This window comes from Mesoplodon bidens (assembly GCF_964165515.1).
Source record: "Mesoplodon bidens genome assembly, chromosome: 1".
Classification (NCBI taxonomy): domain Eukaryota; kingdom Metazoa; phylum Chordata; class Mammalia; order Artiodactyla; family Ziphiidae; genus Mesoplodon; species Mesoplodon bidens.
In genome coordinates, this window is record NC_138176.1 from 124,665,784 (window position 1) to 124,691,774 (window position 25,991).

At 34.5% G+C, this 25,991-nt stretch overlaps 1 protein-coding gene across 1 annotated transcript; it reads left to right on the top strand.

Annotated features, from left to right (window-relative positions):
- Positions 1–324: 324 nt before the first annotated feature.
- On the top strand, positions 325–25,991 carry SULT1E1 (sulfotransferase family 1E member 1). Its single transcript, XM_081246491.1, has 8 exons — positions 325–432; positions 4,294–4,455; positions 6,457–6,582; positions 7,585–7,682; positions 17,768–17,894; positions 20,028–20,122; positions 23,005–23,185; positions 25,105–25,991. The coding sequence occupies exons 2-8, from the start codon at positions 4,308–4,310 to the stop codon at positions 25,215–25,217; spliced, it is 888 nt and encodes a 295-aa protein (XP_081102617.1). The 5' UTR covers positions 325–432; positions 4,294–4,307; the 3' UTR covers positions 25,218–25,991.

Here is a 25,991-nt window from a genome sequence, read left to right on the forward strand (position 1 = left end):
TCCAAGCTCTCTTATACTCTGTTGCATCATGTTTACATTTTTCTCCCTCTTCTTTGCCTTCACTTCCTCTCCCTCCTTCTCCTTAACCCACAGATGGCTATTGGCAGATTTAGAAATTTGATCATGAACCAAGGATGAAAAATAACAGGAGAATTTCTACATCTCTGTATGAATAAACATGACTTTGTGTGGCTCACTGCATCTACAGGTATGATTCCATATTTGCATTACTCCATTGCAACACAAACTCCAGAAAGCCTAGCCCTGCAGATTAATCTCCGCCTCCTGCTCTGGCATTCAGAATAAAAGCTCACCAGAAACATTCCAAATGCACAGTAGTTCTCATCTTTTTTTGCAGCTTGAAGCCTGAGTGGAGATTTGAAGAAAACTGGATTGGATCACCAAGTTTCTTTCACAGGACCATCTGGACAGGTTTTATCTCATTATTGCTGACATTAATATTTAGATTTTAGATATAGCAAATACAGAATGCAAATTATTTATTACAAAACTGTTTTAAGAAGGAAATATAGAGATAATGAAGTTTTTATCAATACTTTAGTCACTTAATAATATACAACATGTAAAGCTTTATTAAATCACTTATTTATCATTAAAAATAATATCTTGTATTTATATAATGCTTTGCTGTTTAAAGAGTTTTAACATAAAACTACAGTATCCTAATTGCCTTGTAAGTCCTGTATGTTGGATATGTTCTCTATTTTACTGATAAGAAAACAAAGTAACAGAGTAGAAAAGTTAGAGGGGAGACTGAATTCTAGTCAGGTGTTTACTTCTGTGAAATATGTCAGAAGCAGTCTATTACCACCAGAGGCCTTGAAAATATTACTATCACTTTTAAGTGAGAGATATTAGATACACAAGAGCAGAAATCCAAGTCCTTGGTAAGTTGTTGACAGGTAGACCATTGTCAGGATAGTACTTATTTTATCTAGGAGACTTTAGTGGAACCTAGAGAGCCTGAAAAGATTTGATCTAACAATTAAATAATTGAATTTAATGAGGATTTTTTTAGCATCTATTTTGTGACACAGTGTTGAGGTTCTGGATAGAATGATGTACAAGAGGATATTCTCTACTTTCAGCCACTTTGCTCAAATCCAAGTAAGTCGAAGAAGGTGAGGCTGAAGTGAGCTCTTTGCATCTACACTCACCCTGGTATTCAGCACTTATCACTGTGCTTGGTAACAACAGAGGAACTCAGACAGAGAGTACTTGCTGAATGAAAGGCAGATTGGGAGTGGAGGAGGGGAGGATGGAGAAACACAGAAAGAAAAAGAGGAAGGAAAGAAGAAATAAAAGAGAAAGAAGAAATATTTCTTCCTTCAACTGAGTTTATGAATCACAGTTTTAATAATTTTTGTTGGTGTTTCTAGACAACAGTAACCTACATACTCAGGTAGGAAATGACATTGGCAATTTCTAACTGAAATAGGTCTTCTGAGAAAGAAAAAAGCAGCTAGAGGTGAAACTATACATTGTGATGTGTGATAATTTACTAAAAGAAGTTAGGTAAACAAAGCAAGAGATTTTATTATATGCCACCTAGTTTAACTCTGAGATTCAAACTGACCATGAAGGGTCAGCCAGAAGTCAGTCAACTGTTTGATAATAAATCAGCTACTCCTGATTGACTATAAGCCAATTCTTACAAACTTGGCAGAACATCAAGAAAGTTGTTCACATGAATAAACAAATCAACAGACAGGGCAAGGGATGCCTTCATCACACAGTTTTTTCTAGTGATTATATGAACAATAGACTTCTATGCAAACCATTAAGAAAGTTAAAGACAGCTGGAAATACATTATGGGAAAACTACAGATATCTTCAATTTATAAATAAATAATAAATTACTAGCTATCCATCAGTTAGGACAAAACAACACTCCTGATGGACAAAATTGATCAAAATGATTAAAAGAACCAATAAACTTATGAAATATGAAAACATGAAAATTTATAAAATATCTATTTAAATAATATATATTAAATTATGAAAGATTACAACAAATAAATTTCCAATACTGATGATGCAGTGAGAAAATAGGCAATTTCATATACCGCACAAATGTGCACACTCTTTTAGCTATTTGTTAAAGACAATTGCCAATTTCTTAAGTGTGTATACCTTTTACTTTGGCAATTCCATCATCACTGCAAAGATAAGTGTGAAAAGACATATGCTCAAAGAAATTTGCTGCAGTACTATTTATATTGGAAAAAAGGAAAAACAGGGATTTCCAACAATAAAGAGTTGTATCATCTATGTTACATCATACTATGGATTGCTATGTGTTATTTATAAGAATAAAAACAGAAGTTATGTACCAGCACTAAAATATGTTCACATCATACAGTTCAGTGTAAAAATAGATTACAAATGAATGTAAAATAGAATACAAATTAAACTACATTCATAAGTGTATAGATTTTATATATACTTAAATATTTAGAAACATAAAAACAGCATTATTAGGAATGGTCATTTCTTATGTGTAGAATAAAGAGAGCACTTTCATTTTCTCTATATCATTTAATGTTTTCAACGTGTCAAAAATAAGGATATTTATATGTGCATGTTTACATGAATGCATGAATGTGTGCAAATTTATCCTTCCTTGTGTAAGACGGATATGGTTCAATCCTCAAAGAGTCTCCTGCAGGACAAACTTAACCTAATCTATAATGATGTCTGCTTTTTCATAGAACCTTATGACATATGCATAAGGTTTTAAAATAAAACTCTTCAGGTCTGGCAAAATGTGTCTAATAAATAATATCCTTTCTTTCCTAGGGTGGTCGTAGAAAGAAAATAGGCACTTCTTACAGTGAGGCCAGCTGGAAGGCTATTTTCATATTCAGTCAGTAGTTGTTGAGCTTCCTAACTAGGGCAGTGACCATGAAGATAGAAAAGAGCAGAAAATAATGGAGATGGAATCAATGGGGTTGAGTGCCTGGTGATAGCGAGGGAGAGATGGGAGGTAACATCTGAAAGTTTTCATCTCTACTGTTTAGCCTGAAATGTAGTAGGGGAAACGCTACCAGAAGGAGCTTTCAGTGTAAGTCAGTGGTCTAAATACTTGGTTTGATTTGTAGGTTACATCTTTCTAAAATTTTACCATCAGTTATTTCTTCCTTTGGGTTAATGCATTTGTTACAATATCTGCTAATTTCACTTCCTCTTTAGAGTGTACTTCTCATAGTTTGGGATGCTCTGTATTAAAGGAAACACATTAGGTGACTAAAAGAACTACTGCCTCCAAGCGGCTCCTGTTATGGTATGAACTTTCTGAATAAGACAGTAAAAGCCACAGCAGTCACAAATGTATAGGGGTATAATAACTTATCTGGCAGTTTTTTGGACAAGGGTGGATATTAGCTGTAATGTTAATATCAAAGAAGGACAACATTTGTTGAGATGCTATATCACAAACTCAGAACAGGGTAAGTTTGGGGAGTAAAAATGTAGTGAAAGAAGTTGAAAGCCAATAAAGGAAAGTGTGCTTAATTAAAAATTTTAAGACTAACTCTGAACATGAAATGATTTAACATGGGATCAGGAGAGGAACTGTCAATGATAAACATGTTATTTAACCTTATAATTGTCACACAAGTCACTCAATGGGAGTGTCGACTTCTTTACTGATCAAGTGAGAGAGAAAAGTATAAGTAATGCTAGGGGTCACACAGGAATCTTCTCTACCCTCAAGAATCTGTGTCTTAGACATATCCATTACAGTGACATTAATTTCGTCTTCTTTTTAATTCACTCAACAAGCATTTGATTGAATATGTTTAAATGAAACATATTCAGGAACTAAGGAAGCTCTCTGACTTTGATATCTGGCAATAGCTATCAAATGTGACCATCAATCTTTATTGTTATTTAATGTATATAGAATTAATCAAAGTGATTCTTTGCCAAAGTATTGTTGTATTTCTCAATCTCTTAGTTTTTTATATGCCCCATCAATTTTGACAGAGAAATCGAAGGCTCTGTTGAATGTATCACATATTTTGTACATAGTTTTGAAACATCTTGCTTTATTGTGTTTTGTACTTATTCTTTCATATGTTAGACTTATTAGTAGGAAACTCTTAAAACACCCAGGTTATGTTATATCCTTCTTTAATATGCCTTTACCCCATATGCTCAACAGCTAAGAAATGCTAGACACCCAAGAGAAACTCAACGCACAGGGCTATTATTAATGTTAAAACATTTTAAAGTACATACAAAGTGGAAAGCATACATTTTTTCTTTCAGTGTACCACTCTGTGATGAATTCTTCCAAACCTGCCTATTTAGATTACTTTGGCAGAATCCATGGAATTCTACTGTATAAAGAATTTATCAAATATTGGCATGATGTGGAGGCATTTGAGGCAAGGCCAGATGACCTTGTCATTGTCACCTATCCCAAATCTGGTAAGTCTCTTTGTTATTTCAAAGTTGTTCCCTTTTCACCAAGAATTGACAAACCCACCTTGACTGGTAAATATTGAGTCATTCACCCCTCCCACACTCATTCTCTATATTAAATAAGGACAGATATAGCAGTTTTGGTATAGACATAGAAAAAGTGGCATACGATAGCTCTATTCTAAGACCACAATCTGTACCTATAATTTGAGCAGCACATTGACAAATGGGTATTGTTGGCCACTTTAGAAAATCACATAATACAGATGGATGAATAAGGAACCATAACTAAAATTTAAAACCACCCACTCTGTTTACCTTATGTCATTATTGTCATTGTTGTATAGACAAAGTCTAAGCAATTTTAGATTTTTTAAAACTTAACGCTTTTTCAGCTAACAAGCTCCTCTTTATAAAGTCCATCTCTGAAACTCTATTTGCAAGCAACGTCTATTTTCCTGAAATTTGCTTGCTAGTCATACCTCTGGAGTCTTAAAATCCTAGACCTTTAGAAATTAGAAAGGTCCGATACAGACTTCTTCTCAATCTCTATCTTCTCTTCTCTATCTTCTCTATCTCTATCTTCTCTAACTGTTCCAATTAGTACTTAAGTATGTCAAACACTAAATATGTCTTTGACTACTCTGACTGTAGAGAGCTCCTGCATTTCTCTTCCTTGTCTAGATCTATGCCAGCACAAAACCAGTCACATGAAGAGGACACCTGAGAGCTATTCCAGAGTCAATTTCTCTTACTTCTGCATCTCCCATATTCAATCAGTCAATGTGTTTTGCCCATTTAGTCTCTTAGATATGCCTCACAGTCAGTCTCTTACAGGTCTCTTGTCACCTTTTTTATTGACCCCCCACTCCACTGTTTTATTTACTTTGGCTCTAGAGGAATTCTTCCAAAATATAACCATGATAATCTTGCTTTCTTGCTTAATGTATGCTAATGCCTTTGAAAAACTTTTAGAAAACAACTTGAACTCTAGTATGAACTACAAGGCTTTTTAGGCTCAGTGTCTGGCTGTTGCTGTAAGCTCAGCTCCACCCATCCCTTCAGATAGCCTCTGATTTAGTCTTTATAATCTACATCCAATTTGTTTCCTTGCCACTTTACTATCTGTAAGTATCTGGACTTTGACCTACCTTACAAAACTTGTGAATTTATGCCAATAATTTGTTAAAGCTAAGCTCAATTGTCATGGTATCTTGAAGACATTTCTTGTGGAAACATCACGGCAGCAGCAGAATCACACAAAGTTCCTCCTTTACAACCCTTTGAATCCCTGTGACCATCTGTATTACAACATCTTAAGAAAAAAGAAGTGTTGTAATCATTGAGCATTCTTTCTGACTTTTCAGAGGGCCTATGAATATCACAGGACAAGGACCAGATGTATTCTTTTCTATATACTCTGTACTAGGACTCAACTTGAGGCATAGAAGCTATCCAGAAAATTTGTGGATGAAAGCATGCTTACTTTTTATTTTTTTATTTTATTTTTATTTTTTGCGGTACGCAGGCCTCTCACTGTTGTGGCCTCTCCGGTTGCGGAGCACTGGCTCCGGATGTGCAGGCTCAGCGTCCATGGCTCAAGGGCCTAGCCGCTCCGCGGCATGTGGGATCTTCCCGGAGCAGGGCACGGACCCACGCCCCACTGCGCCACCAGGGAAGCCCAGCATGCTTACTTTTTAGATGCAAAATTTTAGCTCCAAGACTGTTATCAGCTTCTACAAACTCACAATTCATCTTCGACAAATTCAGATTTCTACCACAGGTGTATCTTATTACAATGTTCTTCTTTATTTATTGATGCTATGTTAAGATCCTATAAGATTAAATTTTAGAGGAAATATTTCTTGAGTCCTGTGGTTATTCTGGGATCTTTCAAATACTATTGCATTGGTAACTTCCTACTTTATCCAACTATAAATCTGTCACTCCCTTCATCATCAGCTATGCATCAACAGCGGGAGACTCAGATTTGTTTAATTTTTTCAGGCACAACATGGGTTAGTGAAATTGTATACATGATTTATACAGAGGGTGATGTGGAAAAGTGCAAAGAAGATGCCATTTTTAATCGAATTCCTTACCTGGAATGCAGAACCGAAAAGGTGATGAATGGTAATGCTTAAGTTAATTTTAAAAGCTATATACACATATTTTAAGGGTGGGTGTAAATGGTGCAAGGAAAGAGACTATAAGCAAAAGTGGCAATTAGTATTATGTCTTCTACATAGGAAAGAATGTAAATTTAATTTTAAATCTTGACAGAGTTTATGGTATAGCATATACCTTGAATAGAGTGAATAAGGATAGCTCTGACATGCTTTCAGCAGAGCCTAGTAATATGTGAGCATTTATCTCTTTATGGGATGTATGCAACAGTACTTTAAATGCCAGGAAAATATCCATAAATTTTTCAAGGATATATGCAAAAATATTTTTATCACAGATTCTTTTAATATTATGAAAAATTAGAAACAATATATATGTTAATCAACAAAATAAGAGTTAAAAGTGATATGAAATCATTAAACATGTTATGATGTCATATGTTTCTTGACATTGAAGTGTTGCTATAATATATCGAGAACAATGTAATTAGGGGACTTCCTTGTCTGTCCAGGGGTTAAGACTTCACCTTCCAATGCAGAGGGTGTGGGTTTGATCCCTGGTCAGGGAGCTAAGATCCCACATGCTTCACGGCCAAAAAACCAAAACATAAAACAGAAGCAATATTATAACAAATTAAATAAAGACTTAAAAAATGGCCTACATGAAAAAAAGTCTTAAAAGAAAAGAAAAATTCAATCAGAAGATATTAAAAATTTCATCTGTGTGTGTGGTATTTGTATGGCTGTGAGTCTGGGCATATAGACATCCTTGTATGGAAGGATGCTTATCAAAACGTTAATAATGATTTTTTTCAAAGGTGAAATTTTATTTGATGTATTTTTTCTCTATAATTTTCTCTACCTAAACTTCTGTCATAGTGAATATGTATTATTATTATGAAAACAATATAGAATATATAGTTACTTTTATTCTTTTAAATCTATGAAAATCCATATAAATATTTATAATTTTTGAAGTTGTCTAACTTTTGTTTTTTTAAAAAATTAGGAGTAAAACAATTAAAACAGATGGCATCTCCTAGAATAGTGAAGTCTCATCTACCACCTGAGCTTCTTCCAGCCTCATTTTGGGAAAAGAACTGTAAGGTAACCAGAGTCAAGTGCTCTTAGAACTTCACCAAACTCAAAGAATTTTACAATGGTAATGTTATGTAACATCTTAACTGTGTCTTATACACACTTGTTTATTTATTCCTTCATTGAATCTATAGACATTTTTAAAATGTGGATCATAGTCAGTACAGTCAGAGAGTCTAGATTTCAGTTCTAACTCCAGAGGTGATTCTGAGAAAAACAGGTAAACTCTTTAAGCTTCAGTTTCCTCATCTATAAAAGAGGGATAATAATTGCATTCCACATAGAGTTGTTATAAGGATTAACTAAAATAATTATTGTAAAGTGCTTAACATAGTACCTAGCATGTTATAAATAATATATGGTAGCTACTTTTGTATTTGCTGTTATTAGTAATTGCATTCAATATACTCTTTTTGCAAACTATTGTGCTTGGCATTGTGAGGCATGCAAATGAACTAGACAAGGATAAACCAGACAAAAATAATATAATAATTATTTATTGAGTGCCTATCATGAGCCAGCAATATGACAATTAACAAGATGCATGCAATCCTTGTCTTCATGGACACATGGTCCACAGGGAGAAAGTGACAAATAAACAAACAATACATAAGGTACTATAAGTCAAGTAAGAGAAGAATTCTAGCCTAGACACTGAGGGCAGAGGAGTTATCCAGGAGCAAGTAACATCTCAGCTGATATATGAAGGATGTACAGGAATTAGTCTATATAATCCTAGAGGCAACCCAAGGTGGGATGTGAAACCAGTTCAAATTAGCTGGAAAGCTGAGTGTCCATACTGGCTGGATGAGTGAAGGGAGATAAGCTGGGTTTGTTTATAACAGATATGGAAGCCAATTTAGAAAGTCTGGGTTCCACTTTGATAATAATGAGGAGTTACAGCCATATTAAGCTGCTGATTTATATGATCAATTTTGCTTTTTAGAAAGAATAATACATGGAATCCTAAAGTACAGGCAAAACATTGTCTTAAAACACTGAAGCCGTTTCTCAAGACCTTACTAGCTTTATTAGGACACACTATGACCCATACTAAACATATAAGATATTAAAGCACTATATGTAGTCATTATTGACAAAAAGGGGATCTGTCTGAGTCATGAAACATTTCCATTTTGTACTCTGACATAACAGGGCATATATGACATTTTCTAGAGATCCATGGTGCAAAATTTTGAAGATTCCAATGTTCATTTTTTGTTTGTTTGTTTATATCATAGGCAATCTTAGAAGGATCACATACATCCTGCTGAAATCATTCCATACATAAGAGCTCTCTCTTTAATAAACATTATTTATGTATCTTTTGGGAAACATGTCATTACTATTTTTTCAAGAGATTTGGCCAAGTTACTAATTTTTTTTGGAGAATGGGATGAAGCCTTGATGTTACCCTTTATTTATTTTTTTTTTTTAAATTTAAAAAAATATATGTTTTATAAATTTATTTATTTATTTATTTTTGGCTGTGTTGGGTCTTCATTTCTGTGTGCAGTCTTTCTCTAGTTGCAGCGAGCGGGGGCTACTTTTTGTTGCAGTGCATGGGCTTCTCATTGCAGTGGCTTCTCTTGTTGTAGAGCATGGGCTCTAGGCTCGCAGGCTTCAGTAATTGTGGCGTGAAGCCTCAGTAGTTGTGGTGTGCACGCTCAGTAGCTATGGCACATGGGCTTAGTTGTTCCATGACATATGGGATCTTCCCGGACGAAGGCTTCAGACCATGTCCCCTACATTGGCAGGTGGATTCTTAACCACCATGCCACCAGGGAATTCCCCTCCTTTACTTTTACATGAAAATACGTACTGTACCTTTATAATAGCCTCAGTCTTCACAAAACTGCTGATCATCTCAGAGATCATCAAAGACTAGGAGACAATTGGATGGATTCACATCCTGAGTACTTCCAGGGTGATTCACTGATAGACAAGAAGAGAAGTGGATTGAGACTGTTAGTAAAAGTGTGTTTGGAGTGTTGGACTAGAAACTTTAAGTGATAAAAAAGAAGAAAATTAAAAAAAAGGGAACAGGCTAATAGATAAAAGAAACAATTGAGGCCAATAAACTTGAGAACTTGGAGTTGTTGCAGAAGACGTATATTCCTGATAAGAAAGAAAGAATAAAGAAACAGGACTGTCTTGGAAGAAAATATGGTGCTCAAAGACAAGCCTTCAGAAACTTTAGGGTACTGACAAGTTTCAAGATTTGGCTAAAAATATTGTTAGCTGAAGTAAAATAGAGATAATGATCAATGACCACATGAACCTAGAGAATCAGATGGTTCATGCATACAGACACTAAAATTATACAGTGAAAAGTTTTGGTATGGAGAGTAACACTATAAGGCAGGTGTTCAAATCTTCAATTAAAGCAAGGGAATGACCACAAGCTTAAAAATAGCTCAGCTGGTTTAAATATGAATTATTATAGGATCAGAGGTTTTTCAAGTGTAGGAATTTTAAGAAAGATTATGATCCCAAGTGAATTGTGGGCAAACTAGAAATTTTGACTTGAGAGAACTGAGTGGAAAAACCTAGATTTAACTCAAAGGCAGGAAGAGCATGTGCAGTGAAACGTTAGGGAAGAGAATAGGAACTTCCAAAAAAGAGATAAGACAAACTGATGGAAGATTAAAGAAAGAGGAATTGCTTTAACTTCCCACCTTCCCCCGCCCCACATCCTGGAGAATAAAAACTTTCATGGAGGACCTGGAGCAAAAGTTTAAATATGGATAGTATTTTTAAATTAAATTAAATTAAATTATTTATTTATACAGCAGGTTCTTATTAGTTATCTATTTTATACATATTAGTGTATATAAGTAAATCCCAATCTCCCAATTCATCCCACCACCACCCACGCCCCGCTTACCCCTCTTGGTGTCCATACGTTTATTCTCTACATCTGTGTCTCTATTTCTGCCTTGCAAACTGGTTCATCTGTACCATTTTTCAAGATTCCACATATATGCGTTAATATAGGATATTTGCTTTTCTCTTTCTGACATACTTCACTGTGTATGACAGTCTCTAGGTCCATCCATGTCTCTACAAATGACTCAATTTCGTTCTTTTTTATGGCTGAGTAATATTTCATTGTACCACATCTTTATCCATTCATCTGTTGATGGGCATTTAGGTTGCTTCCATGACCTGGCTATTGCAAATGGTGCTGCAATGAATATTGGGGTGCATGTGTCTCTTTGAATTATGGTTTTCTCTGGGTATATGCCCAGGAGTGGGATTGCTGGGTCATATGGTAATTCTATTTTTAGTATTTTAAGGAACCTCCATGCTGCTCTCCATAGTGGCTGTATCAATTTATATTCCCACCAACAGTGCAAGAAGGTTCCCTTTTCTCCACAACCTCTCCAGCAATTGTTGCTTGTAGATTTTCTGATGATGCCCATGCTAACCAGTGTGAGGTAATACCTCACTGTAGTTTTGATTTACATTTATCTAATAATTAGTGATGTTGATCAGCTTTTCATGGCCATTTGCCCATCTGTATGTCTTCTTTGGAGAAATGTCTATTTAGGTCTTCTGCCCATTTTTTAATTGGGTTTTTGTTTTTTTAATATTGAGTTGAATGAGCTGTTTATATATTTTGGAGATTAATCCTTTGTCCATTGATTCATTTGTAAATATTTTCTCCCATTCTGAGGATTGTCTTTTTGTCTTGTTTATAGTTTCCTTTGCTGCGCAAAATCTTTTAAGTTTCATTAGGTCTCATTTGTTTATTTTTGTTTTTATTTCCATGACTTTAAGAGGTGAGTCAAAAAAGATCTTGCTGTGATTTATGTCAAAGAGTGTTCTTCCTATGTTTTCCTCTAAGAGTTTTATAGTGTCTGGTCTTACATTTAGGTCTTTAATGCATTTTGTTTTATTTATTTAGTTTATTTGTGTATGGTGTTAGGGAGTGCTCTAATTTCATTCTTTTACATGTAGCTGTCCAGTTTTCCCAGCACCACTTATTGAAGAGACTGTCTTTTCTCCATTGTATATCCTTGCCTCCTTTGTCATAGATTAGTTGACCATAGGTGCATGGGTTTATCTTTGTGCTTTCTATCCTGTTCTACTGACCTATATTTCTGTTTTTGTACCAGTACCATATTGTCTTGATTACTGTAGCTTTGTAGTATAGTCTGAACTCAGGGAGTCTGATTCCTCCGGCTCTGTTTTTTTCCCTCAAGATTGCTTTGGCTATATGGGGTCCTCTGTGTCTCCATACAAATTTTAAGATTTTTTATTCTAGTTCTGTAAAAAATGCCATTGGTAATTTGATAGGAATTGCACTGAATGTGTAGATTGCTTTGGGGAGTATAGTTATTTTCACAATATTGATTCTTCAAATCCAAGAACATAGTATATCTCTCTATCTGCTTGTGTCATCTTTGATTTCTTTCATCAGTGTCTTATAGTTTTCTGAGCACAGATCTTTTGCCTCCTTAGGTAGGCATATTCCTAGGTATTTTATTATTTTTGTTGCAATGGTGAATGAGATTATTTTCTTGATTTCTCTTTCTGATCTTTCATTGTTAGTGAGTAGGGATGAAAGAGATTTCTGTGCATTAATGTTTTTTATTTTATTTTATTTTTTTTGCAGTACGCAGGCCTCTCACTTCTGTGGCCTCTCCCATTGCAGAGCACAGGCTCCGGATGCTCAGGCTCAGTGGCCATGGCTCATGGGCCTAGCCACTCCGTGGCATGTGGGATCTTCCCGGACTGGGGCACGAACCCATGTCCCCTGCATCAGCAGGTGGACTCTCAACCACTGTGCCACTAGGGAAGCCCTGTACATTAATTTTGTATCCTGCTACTTTACCAATTTAATTGATTAGCTCTAGTAGTTTTCTGGTGGCATCTTTAGGATTCTAAATGTATAATATCATGTCATCTGCAAAGAGTGACAGTTTTACTTCTTCTATTACAATTTGTATTCCTTTTATTTATTTTCCTTCTCTGATTGCCATGGCTAGGACTTCCAAAACTATGTTGAATAATGGTGGCAAGAGTGGACATCCTTGTCTTGTTCCTGATCTTAGAGGAAATGCTTTCAGTTTTTCACCAATGAGTATGATGTTTGCTATGTGTTTGTCATATACGGCCTTTGTTTTGTTGAGGTAGGTTCCCTCTATGCCCATTTTTTGGAGAGTTTTTTATTTTTATCATAAACTGCTGTTGAATATTGTCAAAAGTTTTGTCTGCATCTATTGATATGATCATATGGTTTTTATTCTTCAGTTTGTTAATATTGTCTATCACATTGATTGATTTGCATATATTGAAGTGTCTTTGCCCCCCTGGGATAAATCCCACTTGATTGTGATGTATGATCCTTTTAATTTATTGCTGGATTCAGTTTGCTAGTATATTGTTGAGGATTTTTGCATCTATATTCATCAGTGATATTGGTCTGTAATTTTCTTTTTTTGTAGTATCTTTGTCTGGTTTTGGTATCAGGGTGATGGTGGCCTCACAGAATGAGCTTGGGAATGTCCCTTCCTCTGCAATTTTTTGGAAGATTTTGAGAAGGATGGGTGTTAGCTGTTCTCTAAATCTTTGATAGAACTCACCTGTGAAGCCATCTGGTCCTGGACTTTTGTTTGTTGGAAGATTTAAAATCACATTTTCAATTTCATTACTTGTGCCTGTTCTGTTCATATTTTCTATTTCTTCCTGGTTCAGTCTTGGAAGGTTATACCTTTCTAAGGATTTGTCCATTTCTTCCAGGTTGTCCATTTTATTGGCATAGAGTTCCTTGCAGTAGTCTCCTATGATGCTTTGTATTTCTGCGGTGTCCATTGTAACTTCTCCTTTTTCATTTCTAATTTTATTGATTTAAGTCCTCTCCCTCTTTTTTTTTTTGATGAGTCTGGCTAAAGTTTTATCAATCTTGTTTATCTTCTCAAAGAACCAGCTTTTAGTTTTATTGATCTTTGCTATTGCTTTCTTTGTTTCTAGTTCATTTATTTTTGCTTTGATCTTTATGATTTCTTTTCTTCTACTAACTTTGGGTTTTGTTTGTTTTCTTTGTCTAGTTACTTTAGGTGTAAGGTTACATTGTTTTTTTGAGATTTTTCTTGTTTCTTGATGTAGGAATATATTGCTATAATGTTCCTTCTTAGAACTGCTTTTGCTGCATCCCATAGGTTTTGGATTGTCATGTTTTCATTGTCATTTGTCTCTAGGTATTTTTCTGATTTCCTCTTTTATTTCTTCAGTGATCTCTTGGTTATTTAGTAACATATTTTTTAGCCTCCACGTGTTTGTGTTTATGTTTTTTTTCCATGTAATTGATTTCTAATCTCATTGCATTGTTGTTGCAAAAGATGCTTGATGTGATTTCAATTTTCTTAAACTTATCGTGGCTTGATTTGTGACCCAAGATGTTATCTATCCTGGGGAATGTTCCATGTGCACTTGAGAAGAAAGTTTAATCAGCTGTTTTTGAATGGAATGTCCTATGAATATCAATTTAATCTATCTGGTCTATTGTGTCATTTAAAGCTTGTGTTTCCTTATTAATTTTCTGTCTGGATGATCTGTCCTTGGGTGAATATGAGGTGTTAAAGTCCCCCACTAGTATTGTGTTACTGTCAATTTCCTCTTTTTTAGCTGTTACATTTGGCTTTTGTATTGAGGTGCTCCTTTGTTGGGTGCATAAATATTTTCAATTGTTATATCTTCTTCTTGGATCAATCCCTTGATAATTATGTAGTGTCCTTTCTTGTCTCTTGTAACATTCTTTATTTTAAAGTCAGTTTTGATCTGATATGAGTATTGCTACTCCAGCTCTCTTTTGATTTCCATCTGCATGGAATATCATTTTCCATTCCCTCACTTTCAGTCTGTATGTGTCCCTAGATCTGAATTGGGTCTCTTTTAGAAAGCATATAGATGGGTCTTGCTTTTGTATCCGTTCAGTGAGCCTGTGTCTTTTGGTTGGAGCACTTAGTCCATTCATATTTAAGGTAATTATTGATATGTATGTTCCTATTACCATTTTCTTAATTGCTTTGGATTTGTTTTGTAGGTCCTTTTATTCTCTTGTGTTTCCCACTTAGAGAAGTTCCTTTAGCATTTGCTGTAGAGCTGGTTCAGTGGTGCTGAATTCTCTTAGTTTTTGCATGTTTGTAAAGCTTTTGATTTCTCCATCGAATTTTAAAGAGATCCTTGCTGGGTAATCTTGGTTGTATGTTCTTCCCTTTCATCACTTTAAGTATATCATACCACTCCCTTCTGGCTTGTAGCATTTCTGCTGAGAAATCAGCTGTTAACCTTATGGGAGTTCCCTTGTACGTTATTTGTCATTTTTCCCCTGATGCTTTTATAATTTCTCTTTGTCTTTAATTTCTGTCAATTTGATTACTATGTGCCTCTGCATTTTTATCCATGGGTTTATCTTGCCTGGGACTCTCTGCACTTCCTGGACTTGGGTGGATATTTCCTTTCCTATGCTAGGGAAGTTTTCAACTATAATCTATTCAAGAATTTTCTTGTATCCTTTCTCTCTCTCTTCTCCTTCTGAGACCCCTATAATTTGAACGTTGGTGCATTTAATGTTGTCCCAGAGGTCTCTTAGCCTGTCTTCGTTTATTTTCATTCTTTTTTCTTTATTCTGCTACACAACAGTGAATTCTACCATTCTGTCTTCCGGGTCACTTATCCGTTCTTCTGCCTCAGTTATTTTGCTGTTGATTCCTTCTAGTGTATTTTTCATTTCAGTTATTGCATTGTTCTTCTCTGTTTGTTTGTTCTTTAATTCTTCTAGGTCTTGATTAAACATTTCTTGCATATTCTCGATATTTGCCTCCATTCTTTTTACATGCTCCTGCATAATCTTCACTATCATTATTCTGAATTCTTTTTCTGGAAAGTTGCCTATCTCCACTTCATTTAGTTGTTTTTCTGGGGTTTTATCTTGTTCTTTAATCTGGTACATAGTCCTCTGCATTTTCATTTTGTCTGTCTTTCTGTGAATGTAGTTTTCTTTCCACAGGCTCAGGATTGTTGTTCTTCTTGCTTCTGCTGTCTGCCCTCTGGTAGATTAGGCTATCTAAGAGGGTTGTGCAAGCTTCCTGATGGGAGGGATTGGTGGTAGCTAGAGCCAGGTGTTGCTCTGGTGAGCAGAGCTCAGTAAAACTTTAATCCAATTGTCTGCTGATGGGTGGAGCTGGGTTGCCTCCTTGTTGGTTGTTAGGCCTAAGGTGACCCAGAACTGAAGCCTACAGTTCTTTTGGTGGGGCTAATGGTGTACTTCAGGAAGGCTCACGCCAAGGACAACTTCCCAGAACTTCTGTTGCCAGTGTCCTTGTACCTACAGTGAGCCACAGGTGACCCCCACCTCTGCAGGAGACCCTCCAACACTAGCAGATAGGTCTGGTTCAGTCTCCTGTGGGGTCACTGCTCCTTCCCCCTGGGTCTTGATGTGCACACTACTTTGTGTGTGCCCTTCAAGTGTGGAGTCTATGTTTCCCCCAGTTCTGTTGAAGTCTTGTAATCAAATCCCACTAGCCTTCAAAATCTGATTCTCTGGGAATTCCTCCTCCTTTTGCCGGACCCCCAGGTAGGGAAGCCTGATGTGGGCTCACAACCTTCACTCCAGTGGGTGGACTTCTGTGGTATAATTTTTCTCTAGTTTGTGAGTCACCCAACCCCCATTTATGGGATATGATTTTATTGTGATTTCTCCACATCTACTATCTCATTTCAGCTTCCCCTTTGTCTTTTGAGGTGGGGTATCTTTCTTGGTGAGTTCCAGTGTGTTCCTGTCAATGATTGTTCAACAGTTAGTTGTGATTCTGGTGCCCTTGCAAGAGAGAGTAAGCTCACGTCTTTGTACTCCTCCATCTTGAACCGATCCATGGATAGTATTTTGAGATGCAGAGAATATTTAAGACAGAGGGAACATCATGAATAAAAAAAAGGGATGAAAATTATGAAGTAAATTGTTGGATATAGTGGCAAAGAATTCCATTCAGCTAATAGGTAAAAAGGACTAGGGAGAGTTTTAAGTAAGGTTGGAAAAATTCAATATGGCTAATGATAGCTTTGATGAGAAAAGAAAGTTCACTTTATTTACTGTAGTATTTGGAGCTTTTTATAGTGGGACCTTAAAGATGAAAACCATACTTCTTAGAGTATACAAAAAGATTTATTTAAAATTGTTTAAAAATGTATTAACTTGAGCAAGACAGGTTATGAGCCTAATCATATCCAGGAAAGAATGGAGAGTCAAGAGCAGCCATTCCCAATGGCATTTCTCAGGTGCCTAAAGGAAGAAATGGAAGACCAGAGAGATGGAGTTTACTTTTACAGGTCTTTTCCTGCAGCACTGAGTGTCTGACCTAGAAGAAACTGTAACGATCTGATGTAACTCATTTGTTTAATAGATAGAAAATGTAGGTCCAAAATGATTGGTGCTTTGCACAAGATGGTAGAAATTAGTGCCAGAACCAGCGTCTAAAACCAAGGCTTCCTGACTGTTCATTTATTGATGTTTCCTCGCTATATAAAATGGAAACTCAACAAGGCGTGAGTGAAGATTATATTTTTTCACTGACAGCAAGATGCACTTAAAAAGAACCTTGTAAACATGATTTTTTCTTCAAGATTGCAAGCAAGAAAATAACAGACTTTTTTTTAATTGCTATAAGGAATAGTGGTGTAATATAAAGGCCAGAAAACTTTTTACTCTCATTGGGTACATTTATTCTCAACCATGTATTCTGACTAAGCTTCAGTTTAGTTTCTTCACTTATAAATTGGGGATAATAATCTGCCTCATCCATTTTATATCAATGGAATTTGAGACACTCAAATGAAATATGTGAAATAAAAATGAATATGGCACAAAAATGAAAAGTGAGAACTAACATTGAACAACAATGCAAAAAATTCTGTCACTTCAGATTATTTAAGGAGTTTTCTTCTTTATAATTTTATATATTTTATATATTTTCTACAATAAATATGTTATGTTTATAGTTGAAAACATAAACATTTCCTTTTTAAATCTTGATGAGACTATATTTGAAAAATATTAGCTAATTTAATATCTAATTTCATCTTCTTAGATCATCTATGTTTGCCGGAATGCCAAGGATGTGGTTGTTTCTTATTATTATTTCTTTTTAATGGTGACTGCTAATCCAGATCCTGGTTCTTTTCAAGATTTTGTGGAAAAATTCATGGATGGAGAAGGTATGAAGGGTTTCTTTTTCTGAATTCTTTCAAGGTAAATGATACAAGACAAATAACATCTCGGCAAAAATTTTTGTTGTCTGTTCTGGTCTGTTATCCTTCCTAGTCCTTAATTAAAACAGAAATTCTAGAAGACCTTGAACTTTAGAACAAGCATAGAGTTTCCAGATGTGGATGGCAAATTGCAGAATCTGGATACTCGTTTGGTGCCTACAAATAAGTATACAGATGTATGTGTGTCCAATTCTCTCTCATCTCTTTTTATTACAGAAGCACTTCACAGTGTGTTATTACAACTTCATTGAACAAGGGGGGAAAAAGATAGAGGAGAGAAAATGTTCATTTGTTTCTAAGAAAAATTTCAGATACTACATGGGGCCAGAATTCACAAAGAAGTCTGAATATCTACAAAGTTCTTAGTCATTCTAACCACTGTACAGTCTGAATAATTCAACTAGATTTCTCAGAACAGTACAAGAGTTACTTGAGCAGAAATTCTGGGAAATTTTGTCTTTTTATTTAACTCTCAACTAAAGCAACTGAGTAATCAAATTTGAGAAAGAAAGGGTTCAGGAGAATCTAATATTAACTAAAGAAGGACATTCTAATCCTGTAGTAATAATTGTAAGGAAAAAAGATAATAACACCATTTTTATATCCAAAAAATTTAATATTGACTCAATGAAAATGTGGTATATGTGCTTTATGCTTGTCACTACGTTTGGAAAATTTTATGCTAAAGCATCATGAATAAAATACATGCCTCAAGATCATCAAACAGGTGTTATAAGGTAGAGAAAGATAATGTATCTCTGCAAAATGAATGAATAAGATCACTATAAAAATCATTATATGACTTTTTCTGTAAATAAACAAATGTAACAAAACAGAAACAGACCTACCCACATATACAGAAAACAAACTAGTGTTTTCCACAGGGGAAGGGGATGGGGAGGGGAAAAATAGATGAAGGGGATTATGAGGTACAAGCTGCTAGTTATAAAATAAATAAGTCACAGGGAAGTAATGGGCAACATAGGGAATATAGTCAATATTTTATTATAACTTTATGGTGTGTAATCTATTAAATATTGAATCACTATGTTGTACAACCACTATAATATTGTAAGCCAACTATACTAAATAAATAAATAAATAAATTAATTAATTAATTAATTAATTGTCGGTAGAGTCAAAGAACAGAAGAGGTATGTAACGATTTAATGCAAAGCAGAGTACTTTGACTCACACATCATTATATTATCACGTCAGCTTTTTACTGGGTAAAACACTTGGATATACGTGAGAGAAGATGAGGGAAGAGAAAGGAAGAAACAGTATTTGGTCATACCACATCATCTCCAAAATCTTCTAATTTTTTAGAGTGAGAATGATACTAAGGGTCCCTAAGAGGACACCTCTTACCATTTAAACTGTGAGTAGTGTAACAAAAATTATACAGCTGCTAGCTTCAGTTACCAAAGCTTTTTTTTTTTTTTTTTTTTTTTTTTTTGCGGTATGCGGGCCTCTCACTGTTGTGGCCTCTCCTGTCATGGAGCACAGGCTCCAGACGCGCAGGCTTAGCGGCCATGGCTCACGGGCCCAGACACTCCGCGGCATGTGGGATCTTACCAGACCGGGGCACGAACCCGTGTCCCCTGCATCGGCAGGCAGACTCTCAACCACTGCGCCAACAGGGAAGCCCCAAATCTAGTTTTTAAATGGTATATTTGAGACCTGGACTGAATTCTGATCATAATAATGTTGATAATTCCACTACTCAACTCCTTTCACTAACAACTTGATTTCACACACACACACACACACACACACACACACACCATTTTCAAAAATGCTCTCATAAGCTCTGAATCAAATGGATGGAGTCTTCCTTCTCTTTTCCCCTGAGTCATAAACCATGTCATAATAATGAAAATTGAGAATATGTTTCTGTATATAGTTTATTCAACATACTGTGCTGCTTTTGCTGCAGAGAAATTTGCTTCAGATGAGCGGCTGATCTCTAGTTTTCATTCCATGATCATTTATTTATATTTCTTTGTCTGAAGACTCATTTTCAAGCTATATAAAGATGATGCTATGTCCTCACATTGTTTTTATCTCTAATTTTAGTTCCTTATGGTTCCTGGTATGAACACACAAAATCTTGGTGGGAAAAGAGAGAGAATCCGCAAGTGCTATTTCTTTTCTATGAAGACATGAAGGAGGTGAGAAACTCAAAACATATGGTAACTTAGTAATTCTCAAAATGTTAGAATTTGACAACATGGTAAATACAAAATTCTGCCTTTAAACAAATGATGCAGCCAACTCCAAAAGTTAAAATAATCCAGATACTTTAGCAAAGATTTGAAGCTAGTAAATAAAAACCTCCTGTAAATGAATACATATAAACCCAAGTCTCAAAAAATTACCAAAATTAAAAGAAGGAATTTGAGTTCATAAAACGAAACAACAACAACACGCACATACATATGCACACAAGGAATCACAATGGGCAAGAAGACTTAACTGGTCTCCAAATCCATAGAGGTAAGAATTATCAGACAAGGACCATAAAATAACTATGCTGAACATGTTTAAAGAAACAAAAGCAGAAATTAAAAATTTTACAAAGAAACAAGAGATTACTAAAATTGACAAAGCAGATTTGGAAAAAACCCCAGCAAAATAGAATTTCTAAAATAATTTTGAAAAATTAGAATTAGAAAATTAAAAGTTAGTTTAAATAACAGATAAGACATGGCTAAATAGTGAATTAGTAATGTAGAAGATGATGCTGAGGAAAGTCCACAGGATGTACCACAGTGAGTTAAACAGAGTACTTTAGAAGAGGTAATGAATATATAAGATAGATTAATAAGGTCCCACCTATGTCAATTCAAACTTCCAGAAGAAGAGAGTAAAGAGAATGTTGGAACAACAATATGAAAAAGAGTGGGGACATCACAATTTCTTCATAATCTGTTTTTTATTTTTTCCAGCTTTGTTAATAATCAGGGTAATTCAAAATAAAAATTACTAGGATGCCCTTCCACATCCACAAGATTGACAGCAATTAAAAAGTCTGACAATAATAAATACCAGTCAGGATGTGTGTTAGTGAGAAGTAACACATTTCTGATAAGAGTATAAAAATATACAAACACTGTGGAAACAACATGTTACCTAGGGAGGGCAAACATGCACATAATTTAAAACTCAGAAATTCCACTAATAGATACATGCTCTTGAGAAACACTGACTGTGTGTAGTAGTTTATATATACAACAACCTTCATAGCAACATTCCTCATGACCATAAAAATTGGAAACAACCCAAATATACATATATTCAGGAATCAATACATGATAATATACTATTATTCTACAAGTAAATATTATATTGCAATGAAAAAGAATACACTTCATATGTGCACATCAATTGGGTAAAACCAAACCATATGTTGTCTAGGGATACATACGTGAGTTTCAAATCTACAGAGTAAAGCACAAGATTGATTAGGTCAATTTCAGGATAACAAGTTTGTTGTTGTTTGTGGAAATTGGAATGGAGAATGAAAAGAATGAAGTTAGAAACTTGCAAATGGAAAAACTCAACAAATTATGAATGTTTTATTGCATACATTGGGTAGTAGGTAAGGGTGCTACATTGATTTTTATTCTTTAAACACATATGTGCACATATCAAATAATTTTACAATGAAAGACAAAATACTGGGTCTTTTTATTAAGGGGTAAGAAATATCTTCTCTCATTCTTTATTAGTACCAAGAAAGCAATTGATATCCAGGTATTGTCCACATCTTTGCACAATTCTTAAGATTCATGTGGCAGTCATTCTAGAGTTGTTTTGATGAGGACAAATTTAAAATAAAATCATAAGTATTATTTTATAAACTGAATTATTACTTCTTTATAGAATTTAACACAGAACAAATAGGAATGAGAAGCAGCCATGATCTGTAGTTTATTTTATTACTTAAATTTGTGTTCTGTAACTAGAATATTGAAGACAGTAAATTTAAAAGGCACACGAAAATAATTTATTAGTTAATCCAACCATTTCACCCTTCCAAATTGTTCATGTCCATTTACTCCCTATTTTGGTCAATAATGGCCATGTTTAAGTTTCTTCTCTATTTGAGTGAATGAGGAACAGAAGAATAAATGTTTTCTCTTATTTCTACAACATATCAAGTAGAAAGAGAAAAAGACAGTAACCTTGTTATGTAGAGATACTACCTTTTCTTGTGGAAAACAAGTAAATAAAAAACATGTGAGAATATGTATATGGTACAAGGGATTTACATAGGGATTTATGAGAGCAAAATTAGAGTTATCTAACTCAAATTGGAATAGTCGAGGAAATCATCCCAAAGAAGGTGATACTTAAGCTGAAGTTTGACAGGCAAGCTGTAATTTGTAGGACAGAGAATTAGAGAACAGCATTCTGTGTAAAGGGAACTATACACCAGAATAAGCATTATAGTTGGTTTTGAGAATCGTTGCATTGAATGATTAAGCTGAATAATAGGGTATGCTATAGAAGTGACTAGAGATGGGGATGTTTGTAGCTATGGTTCATAAAAATCTGATATCGTTACATATTGATTATTTGACTTTTTACACCCTTTCTTAATCTTTCTGGTTCCTTTGCTTCTCACTAGTTACATCAATAAATTAAAAGAAAAATGAAAGCTTTCTGCATATTTTCAACCCCAAACTTGATCTGTCAAAGGGGACTGTAGTCTTTAAGAGTGTATATTATATTCACAGATAGTATTTATTGAGCATGTATTATGCATAAAGGACTAAAATAAATATTTTATGAACACCATCTCATTTAGTGTTCTAAAAATCTTTGAAGTTTCTTTTATGTCAATTTTATGAATGGGGAAAATTATGCTTAGAGAAGTTAAAAAATACCACTTCCCCAAGAAATGTTTTTGCTCACTAGAAGCCTAATTCCAATATCAGTGGGAGGAAGAGGAGGGAAGAAAAGTTTTCTTTCTGTGTCCTTTTTTTTCCCCACAAAGTAATGTATTCAATTTTATTAACTGAGTCTTCAAAATATTTTTTCTTCTTAGAATATCAGAAAAGAGGTGATGAAATTGATAGAATTTCTGGGAAGGAAGGCATCAGACGAGCTTGTGGACAAGATTATAAAACACACTTCATTCCAGGAGATGAAGAACAATCCATCTACAAATTACACAATGCTACCGGATGAAGTCATGAACCAAAAAGTATCTCCCTTCATGAGAAAGGGTGAGATAGTCATGTTATTTGCCTCCATTGCTGTAGGAAGTCATAAGTTGAAATAGTTATAGGCAAACATCTATTAAGGCCGATTCATGCCTGTGGACCCTGCTTGTTTTCTTCAGAGCTGTTTCACATTTGAGTAACCAGTTCTTCAGAAGCATAAAATATTAGTATTACTACTAATACTACTAATAAATTACTATTACTTGTTGATTACTTGGTATATGCAGCAAATTATATTAAGAATGACCAGCAGCCACCCCAGCCTCAGTACTAGCACTAATACCACACTCTACTAGCTATTACTTATTAAGTCTTTGTGCCTTGGTGCTGCATGACATACATCTTATAAATTGTAAATTCTAATTTTGTTTAAATTCTAATGCAAGAGTTAAGAGAAAATTCTATTATAATCTAATTTTGAGATGAGGAAACAAGCTTAGAGCAATTAGTCAGCTTTTCCTTAACCAAGTGGAAGGAGTTTTTCAAGACTAAATGGCAAATATCCAAACTTATCAAATTGTATACATTAAATATGTACAGTTCTCTGTATACTAATTATACCTCAATAAAGCTGTTTTAAAAAAGACTAAGTTTCAAAACACTTAGTGGCAAATACAGCTTGGCTTAGCAAAAATATCAAAATACAATGAGGTGACATCTATTGGGAAGAGGCATGGTGGTCTTGATGAGATATAGTCAGTTTATAAACCCAAAGGCATGTAAGATATGCAGAGTATTGGGACATCCAGTCTTACTGATATGTGAAGCAGAAAGAGAACAGAGAAAATCTTGCTCTTGGAACCAAATTGTCATTAAGAGGGTCAGTCAGGGATTTTTTAAACAATTGGAATAATAAACCTGCCACTGGGTGAAAATAAGGCACACATGAATGAGAGTTAACATGCAGAGTAAATTTAAATTATTGAATCCTCAGATTATCTCAGTTTCTTTTCCCATAATGCCCTCATATATTTTTAAGATAAAACAACAAACTTAAAATAATGGCCATGTTTGTAAAGTGCTTTGTACTGTTATACCCTCAGACCCCACATGATTCTCAAGACACATTTTCTATCTTCTGCTTTTTGGATCCTTTCATTGGGAAAGTTTAGGTCTCCTTGAGCTAACGGGGCTATTGAACAATTGATTAATTTAAAATACAAGGTGACTTCCTTCCGTCAGGGGAGGGTGGGATGTGATGAAAAGCAAAAGAGAATAGCCTGCTAGGCTATTGTAACACACAGGTGGGAAACGCTGAGGAGCTTCTCTGTCGGTGGCAGCAGAAATGGAGGGAAGGCAATGGCTATGAAGAAAGTCTGAATATAAATAAAGAATTAGATATTGTGGTTGAAGGATAACTGTCAAGTTTATGCAGTAAGATACCTGTTGTTGCTATTAACCAGGCTATGGAAAAGGTCACCAAAAAAATGCAATTTTGTAGGGAAGGAAATGAATTTATTTTTAAACGGGGTGAATTTGAGATGCTCGTATGGAATGAAAATGGTCATATCAGGTAGGCACTTGGATATGAAGACGTAAGTCTGGATTTTAATATTATCAGCATGAAGATGATATTTAATATCTTGGGAGTAGGTAAAACATGGATCTCAGGAGCCTCAACATTTCAGAGGAAATTGGAGAAGAAAAATTAAGTGAAGTATTGATAGCATAACAGGGGAAGGTCAGAGAAATAAATTTGCTGTTTTTTATTGTTTTGTTTTGTTTTGTTTTAACAATCAGGACAAATACTTGTTTGTACTCTCAAATATATAGTATTTATGGTATATATTTTATTTCTATAATTAAGGATTACAAGAATAAAATTTGATTAGGTGTTAATGAAAGTGATGAATATTAGAAAATGTCATTATTCTGGCTGGAAGACATAATATTTACTGTTTTTTTTTTCTCTTTTGTTACAGGGATTGCAGGAGACTGGAAGAATTACTTTACAGTAGCCCTAAATGAGAAATTTGACATGCACTATGAGCAGCAAATGGAGGGGTCTACACTGAAGTTACGAACCGAGATCTAGGAAGGGTTTTCTTGACACATCTGGGATTAAAGTGTTCTTCTCATCATTCCTTACCTCTTTTATTTTTGACTAGTAGAGAATGAGTCATGTGAAAGATCATGATCAGGTTCACATGATTATTGAGATCTTCGTATAAAAAAGCAAGAAAGATTTTTTCCCTGCTGTTATCTTTTAATTTTTTTCCTCTTCTTTCTTTATTACAAATTATTACACAAATCTATAACCTATGAGAATGATGTAGGAACACACAAATTATTGAACTTGTTAAAGCCTCATCAAAAATAACCAAACATTCCAAATTCTTTAACTTTCTTGTTACTTTTTTTTCCATTTGTTAGTACATTTAGTATACACATATACATTTATATACATATATGCATAAATATATATATATATATATATATATATATATATATATATATATATTTACATGGAATTTGAAAACCTTGACAGAAAGAACTAAAGAATAAATAAATATGAGGGTATAAATAGATCTGTTATTTCCTTCCTGATATTTTCTTTCACTTTCTGCAAAATGGCTTAATTTGGAATTTACCTTAGTTTAATGTAAATTTGGGGCATAAGAGAACTGATTTCCAGACGTTTATAAATAATCCCAGTGAGTGTTATTTATGCTTGAACGTCTTTAGCTAATTTGAAATAGTTATGCTTTAGTATTATTTCTGTCCTATACACAATATAATAAAATTAAGCTCTGTAAAGTTTTAAAGAATGTGATATATGCCAGTAAAATAAAATACAAACAAAAGTAAA

Excerpts from the sequence above, each read along its gene's own strand:
- SULT1E1 (XM_081246491.1), top strand. The coding sequence starts at position 4,308 with ATGAATTCTTCCAAACCTGCCTATTTAGATTACTTTGGCAGAATCCAT. Across the intron at positions 20,123-23,004 it reads TCTATGAAGACATGAAGGAG|AATATCAGAAAAGAGGTGAT; the intron begins GTGAGAAACTCA and ends TTTTCTTCTTAG. Across the intron at positions 23,186-25,104 it reads ATCTCCCTTCATGAGAAAGG|GGATTGCAGGAGACTGGAAG; the intron begins GTGAGATAGTCA and ends CTTTTGTTACAG.